This window comes from Ovis aries, chromosome X (assembly GCF_016772045.2).
Source record: "Ovis aries strain OAR_USU_Benz2616 breed Rambouillet chromosome X, ARS-UI_Ramb_v3.0, whole genome shotgun sequence".
NCBI lineage: Eukaryota > Metazoa > Chordata > Mammalia > Artiodactyla > Bovidae > Ovis > Ovis aries.
Genome location: NC_056080.1, coordinates 65,597,855 through 65,610,879, shown reverse-complemented (window position 1 = coordinate 65,610,879; position 13,025 = coordinate 65,597,855). Strand labels below are relative to the sequence as shown.

At 46.8% G+C, this 13,025-nt stretch overlaps 1 protein-coding gene across 1 annotated transcript; it reads right to left on the bottom strand.

The window, feature by feature from the left end:
* Positions 1-8,278: 8,278 nt before the first annotated feature.
* Positions 8,279-10,926, bottom strand: LOC101108193 (doublesex- and mab-3-related transcription factor C2-like). Its single transcript, XM_027962834.1, has 4 exons — positions 10,712-10,926; positions 10,468-10,628; positions 9,678-9,814; positions 8,279-8,380 (listed from the first exon to the last, which is right to left on the bottom strand). Exons 1-4 carry the CDS (start codon positions 10,924-10,926, stop codon positions 8,279-8,281), a joined length of 615 nt encoding a protein of 204 aa, XP_027818635.1.
* Positions 10,927-13,025: the final 2,099 nt, after the last annotated feature.

Here is a 13,025-nt window from a genome sequence, read left to right as displayed (position 1 = left end):
TAAAGAAAACAAAGTACAAGGAGTCATCTGGCAAGCAAAGGAAACCAAAATGATACAACAAATTACAAACAAAACTAACTAAAACACAAAACAAGACCGAAGTAGAATGCCAACTGAGGAATAAAGCAAACAAAACAAAACAAATTGACAAACATGGTGAAAAAAAGAAGAAAAGAAACAGAGAAGCAAAGTTAAATAGAAGCATATAAAAATTTACATATCAAAGAATGACTACAAGAAGAAAAGAACAAAACTCAAAACAAAACAAAACAACAAAAAAAGACCACAGAACCACAGAAAGCCAACTTTAGAAGTACATAAAGGAAATAAAAAGTGTGACTTAAAAAGTTCTAAAATCTTAGGTAGAGTTAATAATAACACAACCACAGCAACAGAGGAAGAAAATCCAAAACAAATTATAGAATGAAACATGTATAATATTGTATATGAAACGAATTGCCAGTCCAGGTTCAATGCATGATACTAGATGCTTGGGGCTGGTGCACTGAGATGACCCAGAGGGATGGCACGGGGAGGGAGGAGGGAGGGGGGTTCAGGATGGGGAACACATGTATACCTGTGGCAGATTCATGTTGACGTATGGCAAAACCAATACAATATTGTAAAGTAATTAACCTCCAAATAAAATAAATAGATTTATATTTTTAAAAATATAAAAATAATTACAAATGTTTTTCTCAGGTCTTAGCTGTCAGTGTCCTTTCCCTGCTGTGAGCCACAGCCCACCTCCACCTCCCTAGGAAGCCCTCCAATACTGGGGGCTGCTGGTCTCTGGACCTGCTGTGGGGATAGCTCAGACTCTAATCTGGCCCTACTCCTGTGTATTCTTGACTCCAGTGTCCACAGCTGTCAGAATTAGGGCATTTTCTTTTGTGGAAACATGCAGCTTCCTTTTATACATTGCATACACACAAAGTTTACCTAGTTGATCATATGGATTTAAACTGCAGATTGTACAGCTGGCAAAAAGATTTTCATTCCTCTTACTTAACTATTCCACCCCTGGAGCTCAACTGTGGTTTTATCCCCACCTCTACATGTGGGTCATCCACAGGAGTTTGCTCCTGAGGCTGCCCTGGAGGACTTGGGTCTGCCCCAGTGAGGACCAGGTGTGGAGGAGGCATGGCTACTTGGACTGCAGGGACCTTGGCAGCACTAGGTGTTCAGAGAAGCCAGCCATCATGGGCTCAGGTGATATGGTGCTATTAGGCTTTTTTCCTTGCTTCTGGCGTCTCTGCCCCATGAGAACTGAGCATGGAGGCAGTATGGCTGCTTGGATAGTGAAGATCCCAGTGGCATCAGGTGTGTAGTGAAGCCAGTGGCCATGGGCACAGAAGATATGGTGCTATTATAATCCTTTTCTAGCTTCTGGCAACTGACACTCAAAGTGCCTCCCTGGCTTGTCCTTCTCTATTGCTTGGCACAGCAGGCATTCAAAGGACCCCCCTGGCTAGGGTCCTTCTCTATTGCTTGGTGCATCAGGCACTCAAAGGGCCACTCTCTCTGTGGTCTTTCTCTATTGGTCAGCTGCTGGTTCCAGTGTGTGGGGACCACACAGTGATGGCTCCACCCCCTGCACATAATTCAACAGTAGCACCCTGCCTCCATGGCTGCCCAGAGATCCTCCAAATGTATTCCCCACCCCATCCACCTGGGCCATCTCCCTGCAGTCAACAGAAATCCTTGCCCTGGGATTGGTCTCCAGTCCTTGTGTTTATATCCCTGTCTCTCTCTTCTTCTTGGAATCCCATCGTGTTTATAACAATCTTTTTGATAGCTCCCCATAGGCTTTCCTCACTTTTTTCACTTGTCTTCATTCTTTTTTTTTTTCTATTTCTTCCTCTGACTCAATGATTTCCGATGAATTGTCTTCAATTTCATTGATTCTTTCTTCTCTCTACTCAAGTCTGCTGTTGAATTGCTCTTACAAAATTTTCAGTTCAATTATTGTATTTTTCACCCCCAAGAATTTCTAGTTGGTTCCTTTTTGTAGTTTCTGTTTTTATTGCTATTTTCATTTTGTTCAGGCATCCTTTACATGATTATTGTTTAGTTGTTTATGTGTGTTTTCTTTTAGCTCTTTGAGTATCTCTATGCCAGTCAGTTAAAATTCTTTCTTTGACAGCTTATAGATCTGAGTTTCATTAGGGTTGGTTTCTGGAGTTTTATTTTATTCCTTTGATTGGGCCATGTTTGTCTTTTCCTTTGTATGTCTTGTAACGTTTTGCTGGAATTCGGGCATTTCACCTCTCCCCGCCTTTACATACTGACTTTGTACATGGGAAGGCCATTGCCAATCAGCCCAGCTAGAGGTTCTAGGGTCTTCCAAACCTTTTCGCATCTCCTGCTCCCCCTGGAGTTTGCCTATGGAGTTGTAGCTCTAATGTGCTACTGGCCTCTGTTTTCAGCAACTTCCAAATTCTATTAATAGCACCAGTCCCCTCTGTGCTCTGAGTCAGGCAAGACAGGAATCAGTCTCTCAGGAAGCCCCTGAACAAGCCAGACATCGGGCACACAGTCCACTTTTTTTGTTTCCTCCCCATACTGAGGCCCCCATATGGGGCATTTCCTTCTGGTTACTCCACTCCATGCAGCATAAGGAAAGGAAATCAAGCAGGTCACCAAACACAGTGAAAATTCCTACCGCTTTCTATGGTTTACAATGTCCTGAGTGCTATAGCTTCTGAACTAGTGTCTAGCATTCTCACAGAGTTATTCTATTCCATACATACATTGTTGGTAACTCAATATCTCTGTGGGGGGGAGGAGAGCCTGCAGTTTCCCACCCTGCCATCTTCACGAAGTCACTCCCAAGATGCACTTTTTAACAGGTGATGTTTGCATAACTGCATCTTTCTTCCACTGTATATGAGGATACACTCCAAATGGAACAGAGTTTAGAACATAAAATTCAAAGTTATTTCAGTACTACCAAAAAAAATCCTCTATACATTAAGAATGAGGAAAATCCACCTATGGATGAAAATACAGAAGAAATAAGGCAAAATATGGATAAATTTGGCTATTAAGCATTAACTACATCTTCATGGCAAAATTTCCCTAAAGATACCATAAACTCAGCAAAAAAAAAAAAAAAAAAAAGAAAAAGTGCATAACAACTGGGAAAAATGTTTTCGACTTCTATCAGAGACAAAAAGGGCAAGATTGTAGCATATCCCTAAGATACAAAGAGGGCTTCCGGGAGGTGCTAGTGGTAAAGAACCCACCAGCTAATGCAGGAGACATAAGAGATGTAGGTTTAATCTCTTGGTCAGGAAGATCCCCTGGAGGAGGGCATGGCAACCCACTCCAGTATTCTTGCCTAGAGAATCCCACAGACAGGAAAACCTGGCAGGCTACAGTCCATAGGGTTGCAAACCTTTTTTGAAAAGAATAAAAAGTCAAAAACCCTATAGAAATTGGGCCCCAAATGACAATTAATAGTACAGAAGGAAGAAAAAAACGAGCGGGTTTTAACCATATGAAAAAGACATACAAACTTGTCCACATTAAGGGAACTGTAAGTTAAAACATACATTGATATATCATTTATCTGCTATCTGATTGGCAAAATTCAAAACTCTGGCAAGAGTACTGATGAAACTTGGGGAAATTGGCACTCATACTGATGAAGAAAAGGCAAAAGGTACGGCATTTCTGCAGGAGAATTTGGCAGTAATGAGCAAGATTATTACTTCAATAGTATATCTCAGGATCAAACTCAAAGACAAACTGATAAAAACTGCATGAGATGATGTCACAAGTCTATTCACTGTAGATATACTTCTAATAGTAAGATTGCATACATGCTTAGTCACAGTCTTGTCTGATTCAGCAGCCTCCTAGACTGTAGCCTGAGAGGCTTCTCTGTCCATAGGATTTTCCAGGCAAGAATACTGGAGTGGGTTGGCATTCCCTTCTCCAGGGGATCTCCCCAACCCAGCGATGGAACATGTGTCTCTTGTGTCTCCTGCATTGGCAGGCGGATTCTTTAAAACTGTGCCACCTGGGAAGCCCACAATACATCTTACACGAAGCCTCGAAAACAGTCAAGTGTACAGAAGCAGACAATAGGATGGTGGTTTCCAGGGGATGGGAGAAGGGGGCTATGGAGAGTAGTTGTTCAGCGAATATAAAGTTAGGGTTGTACAAGATGAGTATGTTCTGGAGATCTGCTGTGTAACATGGTGCCTGTATTCAACGACAAAGGGCATATTTTTAAGTGAAAAAAGGCAAGGTGGAGAAGTTTGTGTAGATTATGCAGCATTCGTCTGAGAAAGACGAGGGAGGGTAGTGAATGTCTGTCTCTTGATGAGAGACACAGATCCCATGGCCAGGGAACATCAGTTGCCCCATCCCTTTAACCTTTAAGAAATCTGTTAACAACATCCCTGCATGAGTCTTGCTTATTCTGGCCTTTACCAGACAAGGCATGTTTGCTCATAAACAATGCTGACAACTCATTTTGCTCAATATTTGTTCCAGATCATTCGATTTTTAAAAATCAATAACGAGTACTTTCCCCACACTTTAGGCTGTTCTTGGTCAGAAACCAGTGGCAGCAGCCCTGCAGTGTTAGTGTGACCTAAGTTGAAAGAGATGCCTTTCTGGGCAAGAGCTGAAAGCAGTAGAGTGCTGGAGAGGACTCTTACTGGAACATAAAAGGCGAGTATCACATTGTCAGGAATTTCGTGAGCCAGCTGTTAAACACAGCTGTTTTTAAAACTAAATGTACTGCTAAGCTGCTGAGTCGCTTCAGTCGTGTCCGACTCTGTGCGACCCCATAGACGGCAGCCCACCAGGCTCCCCCGTCCCTGGGATTCTCCAGGCAAGAACGCTGGAGCGGGTTGCCATTTCCTTCTCCAAGGCATGAAAGTGAAAAGGGAAAGTCAAGTCGCTCAGTTGTGTCCGACTCTTCGTGACCCCATGGACTGCAGCCCACCAGGCGCCTCCATCCATGGGATTTCCCAGGCAAGAGTACTGGAGTGGGGTGCCATCGCCTTCCCAAAATGTATAAAGTAACAAATGTATTACATATGCGTTATATTGAAAACGAACATACTACATAATCAAAAGTCATCGATTTCTAATTACTTTCCTACGTTTTACTATTATCTGTGCTCTTGAGATTATGTATATTTATTGTAATTGAATGATGGAAATCCATCTCTTCCCAACTCTGCATCAAAGGACATCTCGTTGGTAGCTTGAAATTGGCAAATGCTACAACACAGGGCGGTTCATGCGACCCTCCTTCTTCCCCCAGCCCCTGTTGTTAATCATTTACCTGCGTAGCACTGGTTGAGACTAATCCACTCTGCAGATGCTCTGGTGCGATGGATATCCTCAGACCTAATCAATGCTGTCATACAACATATCAGAGTCAAGAGCTAACTCACACTGTTATGTAAAGTGATATTTTAAACGCGTGAACTGGAGTAGTGACCAAAGGATAGTTCACAAAAGATGTTTGATGTCTAACATGTACAACAATATCCTAAGATGCCTATACTATGCCATTCAGAGACTTTAAAAAGAAAGGTATAGCTCAACACGTGTGGGGGCATGGTGAGGGTGGGTGGGCAGGATCTTGAACATCAGCAGAGGACTGAGAAACAGGTGAAAGTAAGATTTGATTGATTACCACAGAATGTTACTTTGAGTACAAAATAAAGGGATGGTTTTTGAAAGACCCTCCTAGCTGGGTGTCTGCCGCTTCAAGTTTCGAACCTCTCACTGGACATTTTGCAAAAAAAAAAGAAAAAAGAAAAAAAAGAAAAAGAAAAAGAAAACTAAACTTATTAGCTAATTTAAGGCAAATCAAAGAGAAAGGAGTCTCCCCCTCACCAACCACCTTTGCCTTAAAATTTCCCTTCAAGCACTTGTGCAAGTTACTTTTCCTCTTTGAGTACATTTCCTGATGTGTAAAAGGGTAATAATAATGCTGAGCTTACAGAACTACTGTGAGGTTATATGAGCTTAGTGTTCAGTGAACACAGACTAACCAAATGATAATGATTCTTCTTTGTATCTCTTGGGTCCTTCAAAATAGGTCCCAGATCTAATTAATTTCCCCTCTTTGAGTCTTCTTGTCCAGATTGGCTTTAGTTTCTCCCCACTGTAAAATACGTATTGGACTAGAATCAAACCAGCATTCTATTGGCCAAAGTTGGCCTGCTTGGAAGTTTTTGTTTGGCCCATTTAAAGAGTTTAGAGGAAACCAGAGCCAGCATTTCAAAATTGAGATATTTTGCATAGAAATCTAGAGTTTCATCTTATCTTTAAAAATCAAGAGATGTGGCACAATGAGTCTGCATTCCTGCATGGCAACAGTTGGCTAGGGCCAAGTGACAGCTGCCCCCTTAGGTAGAGCATGCACTCTCTATTGGCCAGACCCCATCTGGCTTGCTCTACTCATTTATATAACCTGCTTGATCCTGTGGACATCTGAATTTGTGGCCTTCTGGACAACTGGAAGCAGTCAATCCCAGGCAGGGTGTAGGCACTTACTTGCTGAATGAGTAAATCTCCTGCCCATTCTTCTCTCTACCATTTCCTTATCGAGCCATGTTAAGAAATCCCAGTTATTGAGAAAAGTGATTGTCCCTTTGAAAAGTGACTTGAACATGGTAAACTCAGGGTACTCTAGGTTATACTGTGGTAACAGGCAACACCTATATTTCAGTGCCTTACAATGAAGGTTTATTATTTGCTCACATACACAAACCTAGACACAAAATGAAAACATCCTCAGATTTTCACATGCATGGATAAGTACATGAGCATGCTGGTAAGTTTGCAATCATGAATCAAAATAACCTCTGGCAGATGAACAGATGAACTCACACAGAACCCTACTTAGAGACTGATCAGCTTAGATGGCAAAACCCTGTTTTCATAAGAGACATTATAAGACCCAGGGATCCAAGAGAGTAAAGGATGGAGGTACAGGAATATCCACCCTCAGTCAAGGAATTGTCCCATATAATAAAAACCATCTAAAAGCTTATAAAAGAGCCTAAACGCTTTTTAAAATAAAAATGCAGTAAGAATTTTGGACATTAAGCATTTTGCAAATGCATAAATAGACAGCATTCTAGTGAGTTCCCCACTTCTGGGCTTCTAGTTCAAGAGGGAGATGCACCCCAGGTGACCAAGAGGCAGAGAAATGGAGCTGGCCGGCCTGGGTCAAAGAGAGGGGCTAGAAGGCTGAAGTCCTTTATCTCCATCAGGAGCTGTCAACACACAAAAAAAAGGGTCAGGGCCAGGTCACATCCATTTGTCCTCCCAGCTCTCCCCTCTTTTTGTTCCACCCAGTCAAAGCTGTGTCACCTTGGACTATATTGCACAGAACTCTTCCTTGATTTGCCCATCTCAATTCTTGCTTCCTCCAATCCCTCCATCACAGCAACCACATCTCTTTTTGTCAAGCCTAGGGTCTCCACACATGCTCCTCTCTGGTTCAGACAGTCCTTGGTCCCTCACCACCCACAGTTGCTGGCCGAACCTCTTAAGCCTGGCATGCAGACCTCCGTGACTGGTAGCCTCTCCCCGCTCATCTCTTCCATCATGTTCTAGCAGTTCCTCCAGGGTTGCCTGCTTCACTCACACTCCATATCACAGTCCATTTTGATCTGGTAGTGCCCAGCCTTCCCCCTCAGCCTTCCCAGGTGTCTAGCTCTCCTCTGCCCTTCTTCTCCAGGCTCATCATTTGAGATTCAGCCCCAAAACATGACTTGTGGAGGCATCCAGGCTCCACATCAAGACTGGAAGCTCCCTGAAGGCAGGAACTAGATCTCCTTCTCGACTAGACACTTATCACCTATACGTGTCCTCCCCAGGTCACAGCAGACTGCAGAAGTCTGGGTAGAAAACTCTGGACTGGGAGTCAGGAGACCTGATTCTTCCACTTGATATGCTGCATGCCCTTGGTAAGTCCCTGCCATTCTCAGGGACTCAGTTTCCTTATTTCTTGACATCAGGGCAGTGAACATTTGCTTTGGAGGACAGTGCTCAATAAAGGCTCAGTGATTCTCTGAACAACCACCTACTGCCACTTCGACAGAGGAGCTTGGCAGCCTGGGTCCAAAGAAGTTCAACCCCCCTACCTCCCTCTAACTCTGACTTCCCAGTTAGCCCCTGCTTACCACAACAGCCTCCCATTTCCCAACTGTCCCCAACCCCTTGTTCTCCTTTCAAAGACCAGGCTACCTGGAGCAACGCAGGGCTGGAGCAGAGAGATGGAGCCAGAAGGGGCCTAGGAAGATTCTCTCAGAGCCAGCAGAGCCTCGGCTGCTTCCAGTTTTCGCTGCCACTCTGAGGAGGCAGAAACCGAGGCCTGGTTGGAAGCTTCGGGAGCCTGAAAACAAAGGATGTCAGAGAATGGGAGCTGGGAACCCACACTCCCTCCATGCCCCTTCAGTCCCCAGCTACCCTGAGGCCTTCTGCTCTTCTCCTGACTAAGCTTGGCCCCTGCCAGGGTTCTGGAGCCCACAATCTTCCCAGAATCTGTGGCTGCAGTAGAAGGGGGTTAAGGGTGGCGTGGGGCTGGAGGATCAGAGTTGAGTGTCTAGGGACAAGGAAAGGAGAGACCAGGGGATTTATCCCTTTGGCAGGCACGTACTACCAGTGGGGAGGGGGCCAAGATTTTACAATATCTGCATGTGGGAATCTGAATGGCCATTAGGTGTTGTGGCTTAGACAAGTCGCTTCCCCTGCCTGGCCTGTCTTCTTTTCCATTTTTCTTTCTCCTGTATCTTTCCAGGGACACTAATTCCTCTCAGCTTTTTTAAAACTCCTGGAGCAACAGTAAAGTTTACGGGAAATCAGAGGTGTCTGCATTTTAATCTGCAAGGCACCTGGAGAGACGTGATTACTGTTCCTGTCCGGGGACTGGTTCTTGCCCTTATATTCCCCAATCCCCAAGGGGCTTGAAGGGCCAGCTTGACTCCTCTCCAGGACACTTTCTCTGATGGTTATTAGACTCTGGCCTGGGCAAGATGGTGTCCCTCACCATCACGGCTCCCCTTCTCAGCAGAAGCTTCTATTCCATCTATTTGTTTCATGTGGAATAACAGCCTCCAGTTGTCAAAGGCCTGCGATGTGGCAGGCCTTGTGCTGGTCCTCTTTTCAATGCTATGTTGTTGCTGTTGTTCAGTTGCTAAATCATGTCTGACTCTTTGTGACCCCACGGACTGCAGCATGGCAGGCTTCCCTGTCCTTCACTATCTCGCCGAGTTTGCTCAAGCTTATGTCCACTGAGTCGGTGATGCCATCCAACCATCTCATCCTCTGTCACCCCTTCTCCTGCCCTCAATCTTTCCCAGCATCAGGGTCTTTCCCAATGACTCGGCAGTTCTCTATAGGTGTAGAACACTGTCCCTCTCAGCACACTGGTAGGAAATAGAGGCTCGGATATGTAAAGTCTCTTGTCCAAAGTCTCGCAAATTGGGAAAGGCAAAGCTGGGAGAGCCCTGTCGTTGCCCCTAAGTCTGAGATGCCTGCTCCTCCTCCCCTTCCTCTACCTCGCCCCCCACCCCCAGTTGCCCTGTACTGCCTCCATCTCCTCCTTCTAGCTCCAGAGCCTTAAGCAGAAGGTTTGGACACTCAGTAACACAATATACAAGTAGCCCCGTGGTCTTTCTCACTCTACTCACCTGCTGGGCAGGGCAGGGGATCTGTGTGACTTCCTCAAAAGAGAAATTGTTAGTTGCTTCTTCAAGGGTGCTGGAGTCCAGGACAGAGACAAAGAGTCCAAGACTTGACCGAGCAGCAGAGCGCCTTGGAAGATTGTCTGCGGGAACAGAAAGCACAGGTTGGAGTCAGGAACCAAGCCGGCCATGGAGAGGAGATGTGGGCATATTTTGGGACAAGGATAGGAGCCCAGAATGCCAGAGCTGAGAAGACTAACAAGACCACCTAGTCCTCATCTTCGTTTTGGGACTGAGGACTATGAGACCCATAGAGAAGTAGTGTTCCCTCAGGGTCATATGGCAAGTTGTAGTAGGGTTAGAGATGGTACCCAGGTCTTCAGGACACAGGAAGGGCTCTGAGCAGTGGCTGAGGTCAGAGCTTCCCACACTGGCCCCGGACTCCTCCTCGGGGACTGCACAGGGGTGAGCCTCGAGCTGAGGCGTGATGTTCTCCTTCCCAACTGTGAGACGCTGGGGACGGCTTAGGTGAGCCTTACCCTCTGATCCCATCCCACTCTACCTCACCCCCAACCTGTCCCACTCTAGGCCCTTTTGATTTCCCAGATCTCTCCTTCCCACCAACACTTGGTAGATAATACTGATGGCATTTTTATAGTTGGGGAAGCTAAGGCCTGAAGAGTAACTTTCCCAAGGAGTAAAGCCACACAGAAACTGGGTGATACGCCTGGTGACAGAACTACGCATGCTCCCTACACCCGAAACTCCAACTGCCTCCCTGGCCAGAGACACTCACTGGGGACTCTTGCTCGAGTGCCCAACTTCTTGGCACGGCTGTGAGCTCTGGGAGAGGTAGTCCCGCTGCTCCGTATCCGTCCTCGAGTCGGGCGCCTCCTTACGTATGGCCCCTGCTCCATCTTCAAGTCGCGTTCAGCAGGCAAGATGCTGTAGTGTTCCCTAAAGTGGGAGGATTGTGGGTCTAAGGTCAGTCACCTTTAGAGGAGGCCTACTCCCCTCCCCTTGTCAGATGCCATACTCACGAGAAGGGAACACACTTGTCACACTCGCAGGCCTGGAAGAGGCAGCGGTGCTCCTCGTCCTTGATTTGGTCAGCGATGCCGTGGTTGTGGCAGCGGGCACAGCGACCTATAGATCTTCTGGGGCCAAGTTCAATCCCACATGGGGCTCTGGTCTCAAGTCCAGTGGTGGAGTCGGGGAGGTAGCAGGGCATAGCAGGCATTTCATTGGGATCCATGGTTCTAGGGCAAGGAGTGGGGGTCAGGGTGGCCACATGATCCCCTACCCTCTACGTACTTCCTCTGCCCCTGGAAAACCCCATCTGAGGTGGCTGGACTCTTCTCCATCCAGCTCACTGCTGAAATGAGATTGCACCCTCCCTTCTTGCTCATGTAGCCTCCTTCCCAGGAAGCCCCACTCACATATAGGCCAGTTCCAAGAAACTCTGGGCGTGGGTCCTGTATACTTCCAATCCAATTATTACTGCCCCTGCTCACCTTCATTTCGCACGGACCCCTGACCCCGTCAGGCATACACATGCACTCTCGTGCCTCCTTCAACAAATACTACTTCCCTGTCTCATGTTTATCATCCTGCACTCTGCTATGCCCAACTACTATTCCTGGCATCCCTTTCCACAATTGTCTTCCTCACCTCCTGCATTCATCCACTCCCTACTCATGATTCTTATGTCCTGCACTCAATTCTATTTTATTGGTCTCATGTATGCCCTACATTCAATTTTCCTTTCATCTTCCATTCCAATTTTTTCTTGTACTCTATCAAAATCTTAATTACTTTCTTGCTCCCTCTCTAAAGTGACACCCTGAAATCATATCATATCATGAAATCTTATACTTCTGCTGCATCTCAAGCCCTTCTGTCAATGATTACTTTCATTCCTCCCCTCATCGACGTACCAAGTAGATGTTTGCTGAGTCCCCTGTTGAACGCCAGACCCTGATCTAGTCAACAGCCAACTCCTCCCTGCACTAATTGTTCTCTTGCAGCAGCGCACCCTCTCTGCTTTCATGCAAACCCATCCATTCCCTCCACAGCCTCCCAACAATCTTCCCTGCTCCTCTCCAGCAACGTCAACAATTATGCTTGAGCACAGCATCCCCTCCTCCCAAACCCAGAGTTCGCCACCTCCCTCCGCTCGGGTTACCCAACCGTTCCCTGTCACCCCCACCTCAGAATCATGAGGTGGGCGGCGGTGGGGGTGGGGGGACATAAGCCCTGCCCCAGCGGCCAGAGGCCAGGGGTCAGGCGTCTGGAGCAAGCGATCATCTCACGGGACTTCAGCCAAGGAAGGGTGGGGGTGTGGGGTGTGGAGTGGGGGGGGGGGGGGGGGGGGGGGGGATACAGGTACCCTGCGGAGGTGGAGGAGAGAAGAGGGATTGGGGATCCAGAGCGGGAGGGAGGGAGGAAGGAAGAGGTGCGGAGAATGAGGGTTCTATTCCTGATGCCAGTCTATGGTTACCTCAGCCTCCAGCAGGTCAGGATCAATCTACTGGGACGGGAAGCCGGACGGAAGACCCAGCTCTCAGTCCCTTTCCCGCCCTTCCTTCGAAAGACAAATGAGCTTCCAGCTCTGCTTTTCACCTCCCACCGCTGTGGTCAGTGACCAATGAGCTTCAGGTTCGTCTGAAGGTCACGACTAAAGCCCCGCCCGCTCTCTTCACCTCCCTCACACTTTTCCGCCTGCTGGGTGGCTTTACCCGGCCTGCCATTCGACTCCAGAAATGAAGTGGAGCTTTGTGCTCCCCAAACCTTGTTTCCCAGACTCTTTGCTTTCTGAATGTGAAATACTGTGTGCTAAGTTGCTTCAGGCGTGTCCGCCTCTTTTGCGAGCCTATGGACTATAGCTCGCCAGGCTCCTCTGTCCATGACGTTCTCCAGGCGAGAATACTGGAGTGGGTTGCCATTTCCTTCTCCATGGGATCTTCCCGATCCAGGGATCCAACCTATGTCTCTTAAGTCTCCTGCGTTGACTGGAGGATTCTTTGCCACTAGCGCCACCTGGGAAGCCCCGTGAAATACTGTATATGCAAGCATTTTAAACAGGCATCCTTGGTATTCTGTAAATTACTTGTACAAAGTTTGGCCTGTGCTTTTAAGATCCCTCCGTATTCCTATGTCGGGGATTCTCAATTCGAAATCCGATATCGCAGCCCCAGGGAACAATTGGCAGTGTGTGGAGTCATTCTGGTCTTCATTCGTGTCTCTGAGTTCCCTGTTCTGTTCCACAGATAAGTCGATCTATTCCTGGGCCAGTACTATGCTCTCTTCCTTTTTGTCTGTTAGTAGGACATCTTGATCTCTGGTGGGACAAGT